Source organism: Bos grunniens, chromosome 28 (genome assembly GCF_055505025.1).
Source record: "Bos grunniens cultivar Pamir isolate PY7600 chromosome 28, Bosgru_T2T1.0, whole genome shotgun sequence".
NCBI classification, from domain to species: domain Eukaryota; kingdom Metazoa; phylum Chordata; class Mammalia; order Artiodactyla; family Bovidae; genus Bos; species Bos grunniens.
Genome location: NC_141192.1, coordinates 14,489,244 through 14,508,791, shown reverse-complemented (window position 1 = coordinate 14,508,791; position 19,548 = coordinate 14,489,244). Strand labels below are relative to the sequence as shown.

Here is a 19,548-nt window from a genome sequence, read left to right as displayed (position 1 = left end):
CTCATTACATCTTCCATAGTCACTGAATTTTATTCTTTATCATCGTGGCTAACCTAAATACTGACTGCTTTGGAAAAATTAAAATTATGGTGTCCTTAATAAAATAACTTTGGAGGGGGTGTAGATGTCTGCACTGGGAATAGTTTTTGTGTGTGAAACAAAACTTCAGCTTGTTATAGTCCATGAAGTCAATGGTTCAGTTAATAATGCCCCTAATGGCGTAATTCTGCTCAGCGCCAGTGATGGATACCTTTAAAACCAGAGACTAGAGTTAATGGCAAGACATGGGGAAATCAGTGCTGTCAGAAATACAGCTGAGCTGGGAACGACATGGGAGAGGAAAACCCCCAGAAGCCACTTGATGTTACTGGTTCTAGTCTCATAAATCTCAGTCTCCAGTCCTTCCTGTACATCCCCCATCCATCCCAGCAGCGCCCCAAGCATATCCCGTCTTTGCAGGGTATGTTGCATTTCCACTTGAGCCTTCTGTGCTCAGAGGTTTGGTGGTAGATCAGGGCAGTTATCCATATACACCGGTACTTGGAATTGCTCCGTTCTGTGTGCTTGTTCCAAACAGGAAGAGAATATTTTTAAATACTCTCTTTTAGGATGTCTTAAGACTCCTCTAAGTACGATGCCCTTCAAAGGAATGACCTTCTCTTGTACAGATTCTCCTCCTTTGCACTTCTCCCCACCTCCTTGTATTGGAATAAGTCCCCAGAGACTCACTGTGGCCTAGGACCAAGATGTAGGCCAAGTGGAAACACACCAAAGTGATTTAATAGAAAAGGTAATTCCTATTCAAACGGGATGGTCCCTTATTCATTTCCTCGGATTATCATCAAATTTATGTCACCAGCAAAGGAGCTTTATTGAGTTTCACAGAGATATTCCTTTTGCTCTCATTGTCGTTAGTTGGCACCCTGACATTTTCATATGTGTCTCAGCTAATGCCTCAAAATTACTCCATCTACAAATGTAACAATTGAACAGATAATTTTAATAAGATTCAGCTTGACTTCAGACTGCACTCCTTCCTTTCTTTATAGAATGCAAATTGTAACCTGTTTTTAAAGCCGTGCAATGCAGTGAACTTTAATGGGATTTGACAACATCATATTAAGCACAACAACTACGCATAATGTACCGAAAAATTGGACGTGAAATTGGAAACATAGCTGAGAACAAAGTAAATTTACATGGTTTGGTAGTTTGAATGTCTGATATCATATTCTCTCATGCAAGCCCCATAAAAAAGCAAAGGATTTAACAATGGATATCAGCAGAAAGTGCTTTTAAAGTTAAAACTGATGGATGGCTTGTCAAAAAAAATAATTGCATTGGTTGGAAAGTCGGGATGCGTGCTGAGGGGGAGAGAACAGGATCTACAGAGAGGATGATGGGAAGTGACAGTGGTCTGTCAGGAAGGACTGGCTGCCCAGAGGAGTGTGAAGCCGGAGCTATGAGGTGGCAGAGTAGAACAGGCTGTCAGAGCGGGAAAGTGGCTTTAATACCCTGAAAAGCAAAGGAATCCGCCTGTCAGCTTTGCTCAGCCGTGCTGAAAGAGGAAGGGAACATGGCATCGAGTTAGAGACATGGAGCAGGGGTGGGGTGGGGACAGGGAGCAGCGCCGGGGAGCATGGGCGGACAGTGAGCTGGGGCGGGCGAGGCTGCTTCTGTGGGGCTTTGCTTTTCTACTGTGATGTTTTCTCCTTGTTTTTCAAGGGCCAGTGAATTAAATTGGAGGGGCTGGGGTTTTTGCTGGGCCTTTCAAAATAATGGCGATTTAAGGAAGGCACATACATGTCCGAATGGCCACCTGCCAGACCAGTGGAGTGGGTGGCTTTCTCGCAAGGATGCCTAGGCACGCCCTGGCTTATTTCTGGCTTTTCAGATCTCTAGCCTCTTCTGCTGACCTTTTCTTCCCTTGAAGTCATGCTGTCCATTTTCGTGGGCACACCACTGATAGCGAGTCACTCTGGGACTGGCTTATCTTCTGCCAAAGTACTTCGAGAGGACTTAAGACTTAAGCCATCCAACAGGATCATGATTAAAACGCAATAATCTGATGATTTTTCCATAAATATTTTTTTGCTCTGTCAGCATTAGGTTTTGAATAATTTATTATTCTTCCTTAATATACTCCTGGCAGTGAGGTTAATTTGGTCATCTTGCAGGGGCCTGGCTGGTAATGAACAATTTTATATCAGGCCTTGGAGTACTTCCTCCGTAACACACATCATGTCTTTACGATTTAATTGCCCCAGTTGTTTGGGAGTGTTAGCGCCTAGGAGGGGTTAGAATATGGTAGTTTATCATATTAAAAATATTTTGTATATTTGACCTTAAAAAAAACTTGTTTTTAGGACTGTCTAAAATTTTAAACTACATACAGCATCAAACACTTATTTTGTGCCAGGCAACATTCTGGATGCTTATATATACATTAACCCCTTTAACTCCTGTAACAACCTTATGAGGTAGGTTCTATTAATAATGTCACTTTGCATAAAGTTATTAAGTTGAAAGCTATATGTATATATATATATATATATCACTTTGCAGACTAGGAGTCTCAGGCCCAGAGAGGTTAAGTAACTTGGATAAGGTCACACAGCAAGTAAGTGGTAGAACTAGGATTCTCATTCTGGTAGTCTGGGAATAGAGTCCATGCTCTGCATAAGTGTGCTACATGTGTGGGGACACTTGTAGATGCCAACTTTGATTCCTGTTTCATCTCTCTTATCCTTGTGTGTCTAATGCATTCTGAGAAGGGTTTTATTAAAATTAGGCATCAACAATAGGCGGAACAGAGTGACTGTCTGCTGCTGCGGCTGCTGCTGCTAAGTTGCGTCAGTCGTGTCTGACTCTGTGCGACCCCGTAGACGGCAGCCCACCAGGCTCCCCCATCCCTGGGATTCTCCAGGCAAGAACACTGGAGTGGGTTGCTATTTCCTTCTCCAGTGTGTGAAAGTGAAGTCAGTCAGTCGTGTCCAACTCTTAGCGACCCCATGGACTACAGCCCACCAGGCTCCTCTGCCCATGGGATTTTCCAGGCAAGAGTACTGGAGTGAGTACTGGAGTGAGGTGCCATTGCCTTCTCCGAGTGAGCTGCCTAGGAAACAGCAAAGCCCTAGAGTGATTTTCCCTGAGCTGTTATCAGTGTTAAAAGAAGGGCAGGGCAGGGAAAAGATCAGGCAAGCAAGGCCCTTGTGATCACAAAGGGCGACCAGCTTCCATGCCAGGAGGAGAGCACTTATCTGAATGTTGTGGTCTCCTGCTGGAAGACGAACATGAGCCTACACACAGCATTCCATCCTAGGTTGTAACCAGCCAGTTTCCAGAAGATCGGGACCTCTCTTCCTGGTTTTCCTGGGACCTGGCTGGAGATGTGAGCTGGTAGCCTGCCCTTCTTTTTACCTGAAATTCACACAATGTAGTAGGAAACTGCTCATTAAATGGATTAATGACTGGGGTATAGGTGGGTGTAAATGACCATTCTGGATCGTACTCACGTCCTCCATTATCCAGGCGCATCTCATGGATTACAGCGTTTGCCACCACACTTCAGTGGCCGGTCGTGTTGCCATGAACCTGCTTTCCCAGGCCTGTAACTTGCTGTAAACAAGCAGAGTGGGTTTCTAGTTTGCGGGCTGTTTAACTCCCCCAGCGGGAGATTTTTTTGTTTCTTCTCCTGGGAATCTCTGGTCTTTTTTGTTTGTTTGTTTCATTCTGTGTGATACCAAGAGGGGAGGGAATCATTCTATTGTTCTACATCAGAAGGCACACGCCATCCTGTGACACCCAGCTTGGTATGGTGTGATTTTTTTAAGAAGCCTTCCTGCTGTCCCCCTCCACATTCTGGCTGCAGCAGATCTAAAAGCTGCACAGTGACATTGCTCGTCACAAGTTGGATTTTCATGAACATCACCGAGTTTTCGATTCTTGAATCAAAAAGCTCCAGGGTTGGAATGGATGGAACTTAACGGAACTCTGCCTTGGCTGCTGTCAAGGGTCTCCATCGATGGGGAGCTCACTAGCTCTAGGGATAGCACAGACCAGCTTAGCTGAGACAAGTAGGAAGTTTGTTCTTAGACTGAGCCAGATGTATTCCTCCGCAATTTCCTTCCGCTGGTCTTTGTTTTAACTCCCGGGACTATACGCATTCCAGGTATATAATGAGTACATCGTATCATCCAGTGGAAAACTGTGAAGGTGCAGGCTGGCTTGTCTTCTCCCTCAGCTGCTGGAGCTGTGTGTACTTTGGAGACCCTCATAGCTAGAGACCTCTCAAAACTTTCTCCTCCTCCTCTCCCCTTCCTCCTTCTACCCTGCTTTTGACGGTACACTGATCCTTGCACCAGATCTCAGTTTCTTTCATTAATGTGAGGTAGCCCTGAGCCTTTTAACACTGAGATAAGAACTCAAGTGTTAAAGGAAGGACCTCTTGACTTGAGGGCAAGGAGCGAGACTCATTCCCCACAATGAGACTGCAAGCTGGTGATGCTGTTTCCATTTTACAGTTCAAGACAGTGAAGCTCAGAAAGGTTAAACTGCCGGCCCAGGACACTTGGCACGCAAACAGTGGAGGAGATTCGGACTCAGGTCCACAGACGTCAGCGCTGGCTCTTTAGAAGGCAGGTCTGGTGTACGTGTTCTTAGCGCAGGCTCCAGGACCCAGCAGGCCTGGGTTCAAATCTTGCCTCTACCACATACTAATTGGTAACCTTAAGGGAGCTGTCCACCCTCTGTATGCGTCAGTGTTTCATCTGTAAAATAGTGATAACAGTACCTGCCTCATGAGATTCCTGTGAACATTAAATGAGAGGAAGCATATAAAGCACTTGGCACAGCAGCTGTATGTGCTAACAATTCAATAAATGTAATGACATCATCATCACCACTGGCACTGCAGATACTTTTTGACTTCATAGGGCGTACCAGAGCTTTGCACTGTGTTGGTTGCAGCGGAGCCTGCAGTGTGGCCTCCTAATTCTTGTGAGGCGGGTGCCAGCAAATTCATGGGGTGGGTGCAAATAGCCCCTCATGCTGATGCTTTTCAATTGAGGTTGGGTAGGGTCTGGGAAGTGTGGCAGTCACTTTTCTTTTTTTTTAGTTTTGTTTTTTTACACTTCAAGAAGATTGCCGCAGTTATCTGGAAATCTATTGCTCGGGCAAAGGCAGGATTGCGTGATACAATTTAAAAGGCCGGCAGTTGCATTTCATCCTTTTCACAAGAAAATAACCCCTTACTCCAGTGAAGCTAAAAATAAAAATGGCAGTACATTTGGCAACCACGCTTCTTCCTTTATTACCTCAGCAGTATCTGAATAAAATGTCTTATTAAGCAAGATATAAGGGCAATGAAAGGGAGAGTAAGTCAAATTAGTTGACATCTAAAGCTTGGTGTATCATATACAGTGAGGGTAGTTACTGTTTAGTAAAATGGATTTAATGCTTAATATAAATGCTGATATTTAGATGGCTATATTTTGGCAACTCAGGGGAAAGAGTGGTAGCTTTTGAGCCTGTAGATCTAGGTTTTAGCTTCTGCCCCAGCACAAACCACTCGTGTGGCCCTGGGTGATTCACTCTTTTTGCCTTGGACCCCACTTCCTCCATATATAAATGAAGGGTGTTGCCTGGAGCCCAAGGGCTTTGTGGCAGGATCTTAGGGTCACAAGGGGAGGGGACAATAAGAAATGGGGCTCTGGAGGTCCACCCCATTTTAACTGATGCAATGTTGCCTATATCTGCAAGTATGTCTGGATCCCTGGATGAGTTTTTCTTTGAGGAAAGGATTGTGACAATTAAAAAAAATGCATTTTAGAGGCAGAAGATTGGATTATTTCTAAGGAGGCTTGCGATTCTAGCTCTCTGAGGTTCTGTGACGCCCAATAAGAGTTAGTTTGGATGCAGTCTGGGCTCGTTCAGCTCTACCACCATCCGTGGTCAGAGGGACCTTGGTGCACAGGGACAGGGCAGTGCCCTAGGACATGGCACAAGGCGAGTGTGACCAGGAAAGAAAAGGTGACAAAGCCTTTTGCACAAATATGGATGTGGCAGGCTTGTGTGTGGGGGATGAATGCATACCTGAGCATTTTATTGTGTGAAGTGTTGGTGTGAATAAGTAAAATTTGTGCATGAGTTGGTAGAACTTATCTGTAAATCTGTGTCTCATGTTTGTAAAGACGTGTGCCTAGCCCTACCTGTGAGGTCTGTGCACTTGGTACTTTCCATGGCCTCCTCTTGTCTCTTTGGGACCTGCCAGCGCCATGGTGGCTTAGCCTTTATCTTCATGCTTGAAATGAAGAAACTGAGTCTTAGAGAAGCTGAGTAATTTCACCAAAGTTACACAGCTGATAATTTGCAGAGTAGCAGAATAGAGAGGTTTTATAGGGTCTTTGTTTAATGTATGTCTGGGATATGCCTCCAGCAGTTAGGTAGGTATTCTCCTTTATCTGTACTAAGCTTCTGATGGCCTTCCTATTTGAAAGTGGGTTACCAGTTTGGTAGCCTTCCTTTGTTCAAAGAAATGTGGTCTCAAAGCCAGAGACAAGGAAAATTAAGCCTCATATCAAAAGGTCCTTTATCTACACAGCCATTAAATTTCTGTATAACAAGAAGCTTCTCCAAAGTCTTTTAGAGCACTGGGTTTTGTTTAAACTTCTGCTCTATTACTTTTGGGTATAGTAGATGGGGTAATGACATATTGGGGACTTGCTCAGACCTTACTTGTTTTTGAGGTCTCCCTTCCCAAATTTCTGCTGTTATAGAGTTGGGAGCCTGTTGAAAATTAAGGCTTAATCAGTAGCATGTACTATGCAAAACCATTCTTAGATACTACTGGAAAATAACTGAATACAATTTTTACCTTGAGGACTTGGAAAATCTCGTTACCTTTTATTCCTACCATGAAGCTCATTGAAGACTTTGTCAGTCATTCTACTTCATTCGTAGTCTGAGAGGCTTTTATTCTGAAGAAAACATCATAGAGCTCCAAGTAGATTTATGCTCTGCTTCTGATGGTTCATAAAGTCTAAGCATAGCTAATAATAGTTCTTTCACCTGCTTTGCTCAAGACTAAGATCTTTTATAAACATGCCCACCAGAACCATCAATCACTGTTTAGATATTTAAATTTTAGTAGGTAAAATGAGAATGGATTAAGAGCAGGCTTTTGCAGTTTGGAGCTTAGGCCTTTCAGAGAGCATTCTGTGGAATTTCTTGGTACCATATTTGGAGATGAGGGGAAACTGGAATCTTTGCACACTGCTGGTGGAAGTATAAACTGATGCAGTCACTTGAAGAAATCTGGAAATCCTGGTAAAAACAAATATATGTCCTCTACGACCTAATGGTCCTACTCCTGGATTCATAGCTCAGAAAACTTCTGCAGTAAGTGGACATTAGAAAGAAAGAAAGTGAAGTTGCTCAGTCATGTCTGACTCTTTGCAACCCCGTGGACTGTAGCCCACCAGGCTCCTCTGTCCCTGCGATTCTCCAGGCAAGAATACTGGAGTGGGTTGCCATTTCCTTCTCCAGGGGATCTTCCCAACCCAGGGATCGAACCCAGGTCTCCTGCATTGCAGGCAGATGCTTTATCCTCTGAGCTACCAGATGAAGGTGCCAAATTTGACCTTGCCCTGACTTATAAATAACCATTAATGTATCCAAGTTGTTTCCACAAATTGAATGGCATTTCCTATTAAGGGCTGTCAGTTCAGAATCTCCATTGCTCTAGGAATATCTGTAGCCTCATGGAGACCCAGATTTCTCAGCTATCAGCTAGGGTACCATCTAAAATGATGAAAGATATCCTGGTTCCCCAACTGTAGACAGAATTGCCAAAATACTTTTGAGAATCCCTATTGGTCTTATAAGGCAAACATGTGAAACCAGAATCTGCACTATTTTCTTCCTCTCAGCCTCTTCTCAAGGAAATTCACCCAAGAATGCTTGCACCTCAATGAGACTCTTTAACGGAGAAGAACTTCAAGCCTATCTGGAGCTCTTAACATCCTTTCTGATCAGCATTACTGAGCCACCTGATTCTCCTAAGGGGGCATTCCTGTCCTTGGATCTGCCTTTGCCAGCCATGTAACTGCATTCAGGGTACCAATGTTTATTAATTTAGGAGTCTGTAACCAAAAACCATTGTGCTTTATCTTATGGTTTCTTTACCTTACCATGTTGAAGCTGTGTTTGGCCACAGAATCTGAGACCTTAGCCACACACAGACTGCACAATTTAACAACAAAACACAGGCTCACAAAGTTGCCTTAGCTGTGATTCTGAAAACTGGGAGATTCTGAACCATCTCAATAACCAATCATTAGAAATTGTACCAAGAATGGGCTTCTTTGAATTAGCATGTCCAAGCATGATTATGTTTGTGCATCTGGGATGTCTTTTGTTCTTTCTCTGTGACTATACTTGCCTGTAAACCTGGAACACTAGTGAATATGGATGCTCATTTGCCAAATGATTTTGATATAAAGCATTCTGAGTTCTGCATGACCTGAAAGATCAAGCTGTACAACAGCAGATAACGAGTCTCGGCTTCTCTTTCCAGTTGGTTGTAATAGAAAGGATGACCAGAAAACATCAATAGGGACTCAATAGGGACCGATATGGTCTAAGCAACTAGCCTGAGTAAACTATCTGCCCAACCACAACCCTTAAGAATTCATGTTGTTTATTCCAAAGGATAGTCATTATTTTCCCTTGCCTATATTAGATACAATACTTTTTGTGAATTTTTTGGAAGTGACAAGAAGTTACATGTGGGTGTCTAGAATGGATTATAATTGTGAAGAATGTTAAGGATAGTATCAAGATCCTTGGCACAATATACTGAAAATGGTATATGTGAAAGTTACTTGACCAAAATCTTTATCAAGAATCAGCATTAATTCTATGGAATTATCCGGACATAGACTCCTTTTCAAATGATTCAAGATGCTTGCAGATACTTTACTTCTAGCCCATTCTGAAATAATCACAGGTGCTTTCAACACATGGCTTTCCAGACACTATCATTGCTGACAGTGGGTCTGAATTGAAGGAAGTTGTGGACGGGAACCTTATCTTAGCTGTCACCATCCCGCCTCATCACCTTCAAACAAAGTGATCAGGCTCAAAGGATAGTCAGGCTACTGCAATGTCTTAGGAGAATTCTAGAGGAGATGGGTCAATGAGATTCACCAGGCTCTTCATCCCTCAACTTCTCACTCCACGTTCAACCATGGAAATCAGTTCTGATGCATCACTAGTAGGGAATTTGCTCAAGACTTGCTTTGAATACCTACAATCGTACTTGAATGAGGACTTTGAGAACAAGAACATATTCCAAAAACAATGATGGCTGTGTTGTAATATGCATGAAAACAAAATAAGACAATCTTTGTTAAGAGAAGTGGAGCCAGCCCGTGGCTGTTTCCTGACAGTAATTGAGGTCATAGAAGTTCCGGAGTGCACTATTGGCCCCTGTAAAATGCTCTAGGGCCATCATGTAGATTAAGCAATAATTCTTTTCTGGTATGCATCTGCTAGAATAGTGCTTGGGCCCACTATTACTCATAGAAATAGCTTTACAAGTTGTATGGAGGATTGCTGAGATGGGTGGGAAGGTGTGAGGCAAGACGGGGAGAAAGTAGTGATTTTGGTGTTTTGGGGTGCCTTTATATTCTTGCTGGGGACATCTTTGTAGGTGCCTGTAGGTGTACCCTGTTATGTAGGCTTTGCCTAGAGAAGTTTTTGCCTGTAAAAGGGTTCTTGTAGAACACCTGCTTCTCCCTTTCCTGTCCCCTCATATAGGGTTCTTATGTCCAGCTGTGCAGGTAATCGACTGCTCAACTGTGAACAAAAGCCCTAACAGCAGCATCAAACATAATCACATCAGGAACATTCTCAGGGCTCCCCATAGAGTTAATGATTGGAGGATCAAGAACCCCAGTCTTCATGGTTCTGTGGCCTCAGACAAGCCATATAGCAGTAGTGGGCCTTAATTTCTGATCTGTAAAGTCTATGTTTGTGGGTCCAGGAGTGGGGAAAAGCATCACTTACTGATCTAAGGAATGATATAAGGATGAGTGGTTTTTATCATTAATTCATTATGGCATAAACATTTATCATTATGCTCATTAAATACCCGAGAGTACTCTTTCACCCTTAGCTGTTTCCTTTGTATGAACCCATTAGTTTTTAAGGACTCTTTTTTTTTTTTTTTTTTTGTAAAAGGAGGGAGGCAGATTTTATGCATGCACTGAAATGCCTTTATGGGAGAGAGGAAGGGCCAGGAGGGGTCTAGGTAGCCAGCAGGACCCCGGCTACCTTTGGAGGAGTCCCTTTTCTGAACTTGAACTGAAAGCTATGGGTTTCCATGGCTTCCACAGATCCGGGGCAGGGGCGGGCGGCAACCTATATACTAGGCCATTTTTTTATAAGGAACTTGAGCATCTTCAGATTTTGATATCTGTAGGAGATCTTGGAGCAGTGCCTCATGCTGACAGTACATTGAAGTAGAAGGCCTGAATCTCTTCTATTTAAATATTTTCCTTCCAACCATACAGAAACCTGGGTGGTAACAAGCACCTCGAAGCAGGTGGTGGAGGTGTCAGAGGTTAGTCTGCGGCAGGTGGGGAAGGGAAAGCTGCTCAGCGTGCAGGGCCCCGGGACCGTTGACCAGCTCCATGGGGTCCTCCGTCAGCACCCTCTAATGGTGTTGGGATCTGTCCCGGGTTGGCTTGGGAATTTCCTGGCAACACATACTGGCTTGTTTCCAACTAGGCAGCCACCTGGAGTGGGGGCACATTCTTAGAAAGTCAGCTGCTCCCTTTCCCTTTTAGAACGGTTTTCCTTTTCGAGAGTTCTGTATGACGATTGGCGCCAGTATGCTTATAAAGAGGCTTTACTGAACATGATGGGCCTGTGCTCTCATTTAGTCCCTCACAGGAACTTGCCTTATGAGTACTTTTCATGGCTAGAGGGTCTTCTGGCTTAAGAGGTGCTCTGTGTTTAGGGCTCCACACCCCGATCCAGTCTCTTGGCTCACTCTCATTTTCTCACAGAGAAGGGACTTACTTGCAGTCACTCCCACAGAAACAAAGCTCCTTATTCTTTCCTTTTCTAGCCCCTCCCCTACACCCACATCACGGTGCTCCCCTCCTTTCATCCCCCAAATTCCCTCCAAGCATTGAGAGTTCTGAGGAAGAGAAGGGCAGGGGTGAAAAATTTGAAACTGCCCAAGATGGATAGCAAAAACCCCATGCATAAATAAATTACAGCACAGCCCCCAGATGAACAATGATTGTGTGGTTGAAGACCTGGCTGAATAAGTGTGTCAGGCACTGATTGGAAGCGTGATAAATGCAATGACCTAACAAAGGATTGACTTCTCCTGCAGACAGGCCCCTTTTAATGGATGGAAAGGGAGGAAGCTTCATTTAGAAGGGAAAGGCTGTTTGCTGTGCAGATATGACAAAGGGGAAGTAGACAACCATTGATTTACGTTTGGGAATGACAGTTGAAAAATTCAGCAATAATCATGACAAATGAGAAGAGATGCAGTCAGAGAAAAAAAAAAATGCCAATACGTTAAGCTTGCAAAGAAATGCCAAGGTCACCGAGAAAGGTTCCCAAACTTCTGGTTTTGACAACCTTAATGGAAATAATAGAAAAGATGAGGGTTCGGGTTAAAAGGGATGGCTTGGCACGAAGGGCTGCAGGTGTTGGTAATGAGCGGTAAGTTTGGAGAGGGACTGGCAGGAAGGCCTCCTCACACCACTGGGGAGACGCTGTCCACAGGCTGCTGAGATGTTTCCCGCTGCCGCCAATCCTGCCCTTCTCTCCAAGGTTTGGAAAATCAAGTGAGTGATTTTAATGTCCATAGTAACAGCAAAAAGGCTAAATGTGGGCTGGGTGTGCCTGTGGTGCTGTAGGGGGGACACCAAATCAGATGTTTCGTTTGACCCTAGTGTATTGCCTCCTTTAATTCAGTTTTGTGAAAAAGACGGATTAAGAGTGAGAAGGTGATGAGTTTTAGGTCATCTGCCTGGTTAAGGTGGGTAGGGTGTCTCCTGTTTTGTTTTTTAAAATCATCTTTGTTTTGTAAGGCAGCCAGTGTGCTGGGTTCTGTAATTTTTATCCCAGTAAGAAAGACACATTCTAGAAAGTTCTATCTGTGGATGAGAAAAGTTGATTTAAAAATGTGTATGCATGTGTGGGGAGGCAAGTGGTGTGGAGGAAGCACCTGTGGGCTGGGAATCATCGGCCTGGTGATAGTTTCCTGCTTGCTCCCTGTGTGGACGAGGAGAAATTCCCTCCCTTCTCCAGCATGCCATGTGCTCATATTCGAAATGAGGAAATTCACTGTGATCCCTTCCTGGTATGATCTGAGGAGTCAGTATTATAGCCAAACATGGCTGTGTGTGAGCCTGTGTATACATACAAGCTTCCGTCTAATTTGTATGTTCATACATATGTATCTTATATTCACCCAGCCCCCCATTTCAGTAATTTATATAGTAATTAGCATTGCAGTATAATCTTTATTTTGGTTTTCTCTCCTCCAAATGTTGTTTATGAACTAAGCCCCCACAATTAAAAAGAAGGATTTTACTTGGATTAAGTGAAATGTCATAAAATAATCATAAGGGCCAGCAGGGGTAGGGGGAAGTCCTAACACCCTCAAAATATGTGTATCATGGAACCAGTTACCAATATATTCTCCATGGGGATTCCTTAACTTCAGAAACCATTTGAACTATAATTACATTTTTTGCTTAATTCGTGAGATAAATATTTTTTTAAAAATCTTATTTATGTGAAATGAAGTGTCAGGACAAGCTTCAGCAAATGTGTCTTAATTTGTGAGTACTCCTCGCTAAATGAGAAATTATTTAAGCTAACTAACTCCCCTTAGCTAGGCCTTGAAGAGAAGTTATCTCATGAAAAGTATGATGCATTTTGGAGCTGTGTTGTATTACAATTGCTCTTCTTAACCGAATAGTTGTGGAGGCCTGCCCTGACAGGGTTAACCCCCAGCCTCATGTCATCAGGGGCCTGTGGCTGTTTTCATTGGAATTGTCTGCGCATGCGAAGGTTCAAAATAAAACAGGTGCTAGGTTTAAAAACAACACTCCATCGACTCAGACACATGAACCATCAGGTTGCCAAAAGCTCTCCAACTTCCATCAGTGAAGACAGGCTATAAACTGTAGAAATGAAGGAGGGAAGGACCAGATTATAAATGAGTTGGGTCTGGTATGTGAGATAATCTTGGGTCTATAACAGTTTCTTAGGATGTCATGCCTACCTGGGGCTGCAGAGTGTGTGTGTAAGGAAAGGAGCCTCTTTAGATTAAACATTTTCTAATCAGCTTTATCACTCATATCTGAATTTATCTTATTTGAGGAAAATGCCAATATATTAGCAGGCATGTATGATACACAAGGTGACCCTACCAACTTAATGACATAATACATTATCCTTAATGAAGTCAATATCTTGTCTTTTAGCTGTCTGTCTATTGGGGCGATTAATTGCAGTGTCATTAAAGTTAGCTCTCTTTTCATTTGAGCTTGACAAGTCGCATAAAACTAATGTTCTTAGTTATCAGCTACTGGAATGGGATGGAGGATGGAGGAAATTGTAGGACAAATAAGGGGGTACTGCTACAGCTAACTTGAAGGACTTTTTCCAATGACTGTTTCCTTAGGTCTCGCCTTACCCAGGCGCTCTTGTTAGTTGAAATTCCAGGCAAAGCTAGAAGGCTCTTATTCAGACCAGGGTTTGCAGGTGGAGACAAGAGGGAACAGCTTAGAATTACACTTGGTTTGGGAGACTTGGAGCCGCTTAGTTACAGGACCTTGGATACTGGAAAGGTTTTTTCCCTAAATAAATTTGTCGAAGTTACCTCTTGAACTGTTGTACGGGAGAGGAGCTGATAGCCTGTGAGAGGATGCGATAAAGAACAGTTGAGACCATATTTTCATTTTGCTTTGAAGTTTTTCTAATTTAATGGGCTCTCTGGCAGAAAGGGAGGGTTGAGGGTGGGGGAAGGGATTTGTGTCTCAACCACACTTTGCAAATGGTTCTAATAAACACCAGCTGATTGTGGGCAATGCCGGAGTGATAGCACCTGGTCCACTGCTAATTGTAAAGCCAAAGCAAGCCTCCCTCCCTGCCGTCCCCCTACCTCTGAAACTACGAGACAGGATGGCTGTAATTTACAGTGTGTTATCTTTGTCTATAGCGGCGAGATGATATGAAGTAAATCAAGGTACGAGTAATGAAAGACTGAGAATTTATTCCTTGGAGCACACTTTAAAGTGTAGTATCTGTTATAGTGGCACTGCCTGAAGACCCTGAAATGAGACTTGGATGAAGGGCAATAAAGCAGCATAGAGGCTCATGTTAATGTTGTTTGTCTGAGGTTAGTAATTGGGTTCCACTGATGAGTTGTGTGAAGACAAAGTGAGAATCCCAGCTAGTATTGTAAATCTTACATTGTTGGAACAAGAAGCAATCCTAACAAATATTGATCCTCTCCGTGCCCAGAGGCGAGGAGGGAAGCAGTGAACTGCAAAGCACTGGCTTGTTTCAATAGCACCAATTACCTTAGTGAAACCAACGCTCTGCATGAAATCCCAGGGTGGCTGCAAACCGTGAATTAGCCATGATTAGGCTTTTTAGTTGGATCCCCCCAAAATCACACTGGCTTAGCATTCTATCTCAATTATCCTTGTGGTTCTAAAACCATATTCCACGGAAGCAGTTCCTTCCAGTTATTAAAGGCCCTGGTCAGGTATGGATGCCAGTTACGGTTATGTGACCGACCACTGCCTTATGCACAGAGAGCCAGAGTGAATGTGTCTGAGTTTGACCCTGAGAAAGATGTAGCTTTCCACGCTGGAATTCACTGAACCAGCAAGTAGGGGGCCCATATCCCACATGTAATGGACTTTGTTGTTGTTTGATTCTCCCAACCGCTATTTGTGTTATAAATCCTAAAGATCCTTAGAGAAACGATCTCCAGGGAAGAAAAGACATCTCAAGTTCTGTGTTTTGTGAGACTGGCTTCCTATTCTTCATTTTAACTGTGAAGGTCCTCTGAAGATATGTGTTCATCTTATTTGAATATCAAGCTTCCTTCCTTGGACTCTCCCCTGAGTTCTCATTGTGGAAACTTTGGGCCCATGGGAACAGATAGAGTTGATAAAATCTAGGAGGTTACGCTTCGCTTTGTTTCTTCCCAGAAGCGAGCTCTTGTTCTGGGCGTTCCTTGACACTGCCCTCTACTCTGTTACCCTGGCTGTGAGTGTGCAGTGGTTACTGTCATTTCAAAGGCCAGATCTTGACTTTGGGCTACGTGAGACTAGGTGATATTTGGCTTATGGGCTCCTGACAACTGTGGTTCATCAGCTTTCTTCATGTTTTCCAGCCCTGTGGCCTCCCTTGGGAGAAGAGAGGGAGCCCAGAGCACCTGATCTCTAATATGACACTTGAACGTATATGTGGCAGTACTTGCCTGGAGCAGAAGAAAGGTGAGGTGAGCCCCACGGAAATCAGGCAGAGAGCCTGATTTACTCTCTTGAGTAAAGAGAACCATTCACCTTCTGGACCTAAAGTCGGGTCCAGGGTACCTGTCTAGGAGTCCGTGGCACCGTAATTAATTAGGTCATTACTTCATCCAGTGTTTATCGAGGGTGTAACGTAGTGCCAAGCAGTGTTCTGGACGCATAGTTGAATAAATCAGAGTTTACACTCTAGTGGCAGGGCTGGTGGTGATGGAGTGTAAACAAATGGGGCGATTTCTGATGTAAATTGTAAAGCAGACAAAGAGCTATGGGGCTAGAAAGTGGCTCGGGTTGAGAGGGGGCTTCCTGAACTAGACTGGTCTGCTCTCCTCACACGACACACCAGACCCTGGACCCGAATGTTTCCCTGTGCCATCTCCACCCAGTCTTGTCTCTGCCCAGGCTCACATTATTCTGGGCAGCCCTGAGATTCCTTGGGCTCCACATGTCTAGTTTCTGCTCCTCCCCAAGGTCTAGCTCAAAGAACATCTCTTCCAGGAAGCATTGTTTCCACCAACTGAAAATGAGTGTTTGTACTCAAAGTTCCTATGCAGCGTTCCGTCCCTCCTCCAACCTGATACTTGCACTTTTCATCTTATGTAGCTCGGGTGTTCATCTCGTCTCCAGTCCTTGCTGTGGGATCCTTAAGTGCAGGACCCCGGTGTGGTTGACATCTTGTCCCTGGTAGCACTCAGCAATGTCTTGTGCATAGTAGGTGCTCCATAAATGTTAATTAAATGAAAAACTATGGGGAAGAGCTAGGAAAATCTGTGGCATGGGGATAGGAAGTGGTAGCTTTTGGAATTGTCTCGAGTTGGTCTGATATATAGAAATGCCTCGGTGAAACACCAATTTACTGCTGCGTAGCTATTTTACCGAGCAGGCTTGTTATATCTGAGTGGACTGGTGATGTCTGTTTGCTTCTCCAGGCAACAAACACATTTTGGAGGGATTGTTCACTTGAAGGTTGCAATAAAACCTTTACCATTTTGAACAACTAGCTTTGGTGTCTGCTGAGGGCAAGCAAAGGCATAGAGTGTTTCCTCTGGTAAAAATGGTTTGACTTTAAAAAAAAAAAGTTTTGCAAATATGAATAATCTCAGTAAATGCAGACCAGCCACCTTATGGATTTGGTCTGAGCCCTTCACCCCTGTGTTGGTAGCTTGAATACCTGCAGCCAGCCTGTCCAGTCTGTGGGCCAGCTCCCACCCTTCCGCACAGGGAAAGGGGAGTAAGCAAGTCCATTGCCCGTTGGCCTCCTGAGACACCTCTGAGGATTAAATAACTAATGACCGTAAAGTGCTCTGTGAAAAGAGAGTGCTCTATAAAGTGTTATTGTTGGGGCTGTTAAAAAATGGAAAACGACTTTTAATTTAGAAAGAAAACACTCAGTGTAAGGAGGGGTAGCTGTAAAGCTTTTATCGCCACTTGCTTTCCCGAGGCTTCTTAGCTAGTGGTGTTGGCACCATGGCTTGCTCTCCCAGGAGTCCTCTCAACCTGCTTGCAGAGTTTAGGAAAGATGCCCACATCTCACTGGCATGGTGCCACCCTGGTCTCCTGCTTGTGTCACAACCTCTTGGTTAGAGCTGTGCCTTGATGGGCCTTGGGATGCTTTTCATTGACGGACTTTGCTGGCAAGGATCTTTTTTCTGAGAGCCAGCTAGATGGAATAGAGAATATTCTGGGATTGGGGCAGCTGCCGAAACCACATACCAGTTGCAAAGATGGAGGCTTATGCTTGTCAGGCCCTATGGACAATAGCCTGCCTTCCACAGACAATCCTTCTGTCCATTTCTTGAGAAACAGGACTCATCTCCTCTTCCTGTTCAATGATGGTTTTCATTTTTTATTGAATTTCACCAACTGTTCCTAGGCTTCCTCTTTGCATTCTACTTTCTCCATGTCACGTTTCTGTGGTTGGGAGGTTTAAAATACATTTGTAAACCTTCACAGTCTGTAATATTTGTTCATGTCTTAATGCATTTTCTATGTATTTTTAATCCCAGTGTTTAGGATTTCCTTGGGCAAGCCCTCGTTTTAACATGCAGTGCTGTGAAAGGGAAGGGGACTCTCTGTCTTCTTTTTTGTTGGCTTCTTTGACTCCTTTGACATGCAGGACTCCCCAGCGACCTGCAGCCCCTCTGGGAGAGGAGCCCATAAACTCAGTATTTATCATACAAATGCAGTGATGTGTCTGCATTTTTACGACCCTGCTAAGTGGTGAGTATTCATTTGTACCACCTCACCCCAGATGCCCATCCTGAGGCTGAGCTGTTTATCATGTTCTCATCTCTTTCCCAAAGCTTGAACAAGGAGCTTGGGAGCACTATAAACATGTTCCCTTTCATTAAAGGGGAAATTATTATCATGTATTTTTGTAATGACCAATAACATTTCAAATTACTCACATTTATGGCTTACAATCAAGCTTATGCTTAACCTCTACTCTTCAAGAAGCTGGTAATGATGGGCTCGTTAGTTAACCACTTACAGGAAGTTAAAGGCAGGTAGAAAGCCATGAGACCAGTAGTTAACCAAGTAGCAACTCATTTCTGAGATTATAAACATCTCACTTGGCTTACATTTAATTGATAATGAATGAAGTAAGCCCCATTGGTTTTGTGGTGACCCATGGGGGATTTGGCCTTGGATAGCTTTTCAGTGGTTCATATCATGAAGGATGCTGGTTGTTGCGCCTTGGATTTTGGTTCTGGGTCTTTGTTCCAGAAGCTGAGTATTGGGGGAGATTGGTTGCAACATAGTTGATGGCTAGCATTTGAAGCCTCCCAGAGACTCTGTAACCATGTGTCCTGACTGGTTTTCATCTTCCTCTTATTTGAAGTCCCATCATCCATGAATCTAATGTAGAACTACTGTGAATTATGTGCTTACATTCACTTTTGAGTTGACACACTCATTTGGAAGAGAGGCTCATATGAAGAAATGGTCTGGTTTGTGGTCAGCGCGTCTTGCTCTGCCAGCAGGTTGGGCACACAAGTTCAAGGGATTGTGGTTCCATTACAATTTTCCTGAACTGGGGAATGTACTCAGTGGGCTCTGAATTGGGTGAGTTAGCAGAAGCACTCATTAATATGTCCAGGAAAAGAAAAAAAAAAAAAAGAATGTAAGACAGAATCATCCTGAGTCCACTCTTATTTAACTTCTTTGAAGATTATCTTTTAAAAGTTCATTTTAATTATTAAATTATCTCACCAGAGCTTGTCTAGTATCACTCATTTAGGTTCCAGGAACTTTATTGATATTTTCTTATTTAATCATACCAACAACCCTATGATGAAATTATTATTTCCTGCATTTTACCGACGAGTAGACAGAAGTGTAGAGAACTTAAGTGATTTGCTCTAGGCTACACATCTAAAAGTTACAGAGCCTCACATATTTTTTCATTATAACCGCCACACTATAGTGTTACAATTTTGCTTTACATAACCATGTATTGATGAAAGAAATTGCAATAAGAAAATATAGTCTTCATATTTGATTGCATATTTGTAATTTCTTCTGCTCTTTGTTCTTTTTTATAGGACAGAAATTTCTTGTGTAGGTGCATGTATGTGTGTGTTTTTTTTTAAGCTTTCCATTTCTTTTCTTCTTTTAAATTAATTTTAATTGCAGGATAATTGTTTTGCAATATTGGTTTCTGCCATATATCAGAGTGAATCTGTCATGGTATACATATGTCCTCTCCCTCTTAAACCTCCCTTCCATCTCCCACCTCATCCCACCCCACCTCCCACTTCATCCCCCTCCTCTAGGTTATTACAGAACACTGGATTTGAGCTCTCTGTGTCATACAGTAAATTTCCACTGGCTATCTAACTTTACATATGGAAATATATATGTTTCAATGCTACTCTCTCAGTTCATCCCACACTCTCCTTTGCCTCTCTGTCTGTAGAACAGAAATTTCATCTGGTAATGTTTCTTTACAGCATGAAGAATTTCT

At 43.3% G+C, this 19,548-nt stretch overlaps 1 protein-coding gene across 3 annotated transcripts in view; it reads left to right on the top strand.

The window, feature by feature from the left end:
• Positions 1 to 19,548, top strand: part of LRMDA (leucine rich melanocyte differentiation associated) — a 1,316,517-nt gene that overhangs the window by 517,245 nt on the left and 779,724 nt on the right. The window contains exon 1 of one of the 3 annotated variants that reach the window (XM_086381847.1): positions 14,323 to 15,548. The exons of the other annotated variants lie outside the window; for them this stretch is intronic. Within the exon in view, the coding sequence (XP_086237973.1) occupies positions 15,517 to 15,548 (32 nt within the window). The 5' untranslated portion in view covers positions 14,323 to 15,516. Of the gene's footprint in view, positions 1 to 14,322; positions 15,549 to 19,548 lie in introns of those variants that run through there. 3 annotated transcript variants of the gene reach the window in all.